This window comes from Crocuta crocuta, unplaced genomic scaffold (assembly GCF_008692635.1).
Source record: "Crocuta crocuta isolate KB4526 unplaced genomic scaffold, BGI_CrCroc_1.0 scaffold139, whole genome shotgun sequence".
Lineage (NCBI taxonomy): Eukaryota > Metazoa > Chordata > Mammalia > Carnivora > Hyaenidae > Crocuta > Crocuta crocuta.
Window position 1 is genome coordinate 11894729 of NW_027533258.1, and position 2870 is coordinate 11897598.

Genomic DNA, 2870 nt, shown 5'->3' on the forward strand with positions numbered 1-2870 from the left:
CTCCCTGCTCCCGCGCCCCCTCCTCCTCCCCTGCCCGCCCCCCGCCCCTGCCGGTGACCCTGACGGGCCGGCCCTCTCCGCCTGGGTTGCAGACATGCTGTCTAAGGAGCCTCCGTGGTGCGACGGCTCCACCTGCTACGAGTGCGCCGCCAAGTTCGGAGTCACGACGCGCAAGCATCACTGGTGAGGCCCTCGTGGCGCCGGGGAGGCAGGGCTTCTGCCGCGTCGCTGCTCCTTCCTTTTCCCCCGACCAGCGGGAACCCCCCAGCGCCCCCTGCACCCCCTGGCCAGGCGGGGGGGGGGGGGNCTTCTCTGCCATAAATGCTCGACCAAGGAGATTCCTATTATCAAGTTTGATCTGAACAAGCCTGTGCGGGTTTGCAACATCTGCTTTGACGTGCTGACTCTGGGGGGCGTCTCTTAGTGAGCCCCCTGGTCACCTCCCGGCAGCCGCTCCGCTCGCCAGCCTGCCCCACCCAGAGCAGGGCTGGCCCTCCCGTCTTCCTGCGGCAACAGACTGAACGATTAAGGGCCCTGGTGCCATATGACCCCGTTTCACGGATTCCATGCGGGCGTCGGTGTGTCAGACTGTGATCGAGGTCACTGGGCGCCCGGCAGCGGCCCGGGCCGTGTGCCTCGTGGCCCCTGCGACAGGAATCGGGCCCCCGCTCTGCCTGCAGCACCGGGACACTGGGGAAGCCGCGCCCCCTGCGGCAGCGCAGTGTCCGCGGGAAGCACGCCCGCGGCGGGACGCTGGCCGCACTCAAGGGTAAGTGGCTGTGGACTTCCGTGCGCAGTTTTCACAGATTACAGGATCCTCTGGCTCCAACTCTTGTTTTGTTTTGTTTTGAAAAGCTAAGCTGTATTTTTAGGGAGCTAGCCCTTTAAAAAAAGGCAAAATCTTTCTAAACAGGGTTTAAAGATGAGAGCTGAAAAATCGTGGCCTTAACTGAAAGCTTTACCGGTTTCCGCACTACGGGGTGTCCTGAGGGCAGCGGCCCGTTCTCTGTCCTGCCGCGGTCACGGCCGCCGGGGCGTGGTGGCGGACTCGCGCTCTTCCCGCGTGCGCTGTTTCACACAGCTGCGCCGCCCTCGTTCAGAAACGCCCCCCGCTTCCAGCAGCCCCGCTTCTGGTGGCCAGCTTGCACCGGGCCCTGGCACGCACTTCCTGCGGAGACTCCCTCCCCGGGAGGGACACCGTCGCCCTGCCGGTGACGGGAGGGGCGGCACGCGGCCTCCGGCGGCTGGCGGCTGCCGGGTCGGCCCCACGGATGCGCGCCTGCGGGGAAGATGCTGAGCCCCGTGAGCGGAGTGAGGCCCCGGAGCTGACCGGGCCTCAGTCGCGGCTCGCGTGCCTGCTAGCCCTGCAGCGCCGAACTGCTTTTGAAGGTTTGGCTGATTTTCTTAAAATAAAAAAAAAAAAATTTTTTTAAAGTACATTTAAGGAGAAACTTCTACCACTGCTTCAAGAAAACTAAGTCTGAGATGAACACGTGCATTTGCGAGTTCTTCTCAGAGATTAACAGTCTTAATCGTAATACTGATTTATTCTGACGTTCCGTAACCACTACTACATTGTTTTGCATTAATGAAGAATGGAGATATGTGTAAAGGGACTCAATATTTTTTTGCAACAGCCTGGTTTTTTTGGTTTGTTTTCTCGGATAGTGGTATGTCCTCTGTGTTGCTGTAGGTTTATATGTTCTCTCGTCTAAATACGTGTGTAACATGAGCTGATAAACCAGAGTGCTACTTTTTCATATTTCTGTGATTTATGAAATATATATGCTTTCTATGTTAATATGAGCTTGTGCACAATGTTTAAATGAAAAAATTAATTAGAAGCGTTTCCCTGTCCCCTGAAGTCTGTGAACATATTTCATACAGAATTTTTATAAAGAAGCAACTGGTCCTGGCAAACACCTGCCCACGTGAGGCCTGTGGTCAGTTTCCAGGTTCGGGTGCCTGAACTGGGCCCCGAGGAAGCGGGACGTAGGCAGGTGGCTTGACTCTTCGCTTGGAAAGTGAGATAATTATGCTTCAGATGTGAATCGAGGCGCTCGGCACGTTCATACTTGCCCTTTTCACGTTCACGGAGGAGAGCGGAGCGTGGGCGGGCGGGGATGGGGACGGGGCGGGGACGGGCTGGCTGGCTTGCCCCTGCCTGACCGTTACCAAGTCCAGTAACGGTCTTGCCTCAAATTGCACCTAAAATCTTAAACTCGTGTTGAAAACGTGTGGCGTCCAGCTTCTGTTTGTCCACAGAGTCTAGGGGTGGCCATGGTGCCGAGCGGCCACGTGAGGGGCGTCCTGTGAGTCCTGCACTGGCTCCGGGGGCGCCCACACGTGGACGCGGGGCAGCCTTCCCACCGTGTGGGGGATGCTCGCTGGGCTGCCCGTGGGACGCCCCCGTCGCTGCCCAGGCTGGGACCTCACATGCTGCGGAACTGCCTGGCTCTTCGTGACGATTTAATCCATAGCTTAAATGCCAGTAGCGGAGTCTCAATATTAGCCATTCAGAAAGTTGCCAGTTGTAAACGGTGGCGTGGGGAGAATAAACCTTGCGGAATACGATTCGTGCATCAGAGAGTTAGCTCACTGCCTCCTGCTCGTCACTTGTCACCGTCCTTCCCTTTTTGAAAGACTCTGCTGTGCAGTGTGAGCCACACGCTGTGTGTAAGGCCCTGTGACGTGGGAGGCCCCAGCAGACTCAAGTGCCTACACTTAGGATGTTTCAGTTCTCGCCGGTTTGTAGTGGCGCCTCGCGGATGATGCCCCGGAACGCGTGTTCCGTTAGGGCCTTGCTGCCTGCGCACGGTCAGCCCCGGTCCCCCGCTGGCTGAGGCTGGGCCGGACCCTTCGGGACGCCT

General features: G+C 58.2%; 1 protein-coding gene across 1 annotated transcript in view; it reads left to right on the forward strand.

Annotated features, from left to right (window-relative positions):
• ANKFY1 (ankyrin repeat and FYVE domain containing 1) overlaps positions 1-263 on the forward strand; it is a 53729-nt gene extending 53466 nt beyond the window's left edge. The window contains exon 24 of the mRNA XM_077746888.1: positions 93-263. Coding sequence (XP_077603014.1) covers positions 93-187 — 95 coding nt within the window. The 3' untranslated portion in view covers positions 188-263. The remainder of the gene's footprint in view (positions 1-92) is intronic.
• The last annotated feature ends 2607 nt before the right edge of the window (positions 264-2870 follow it).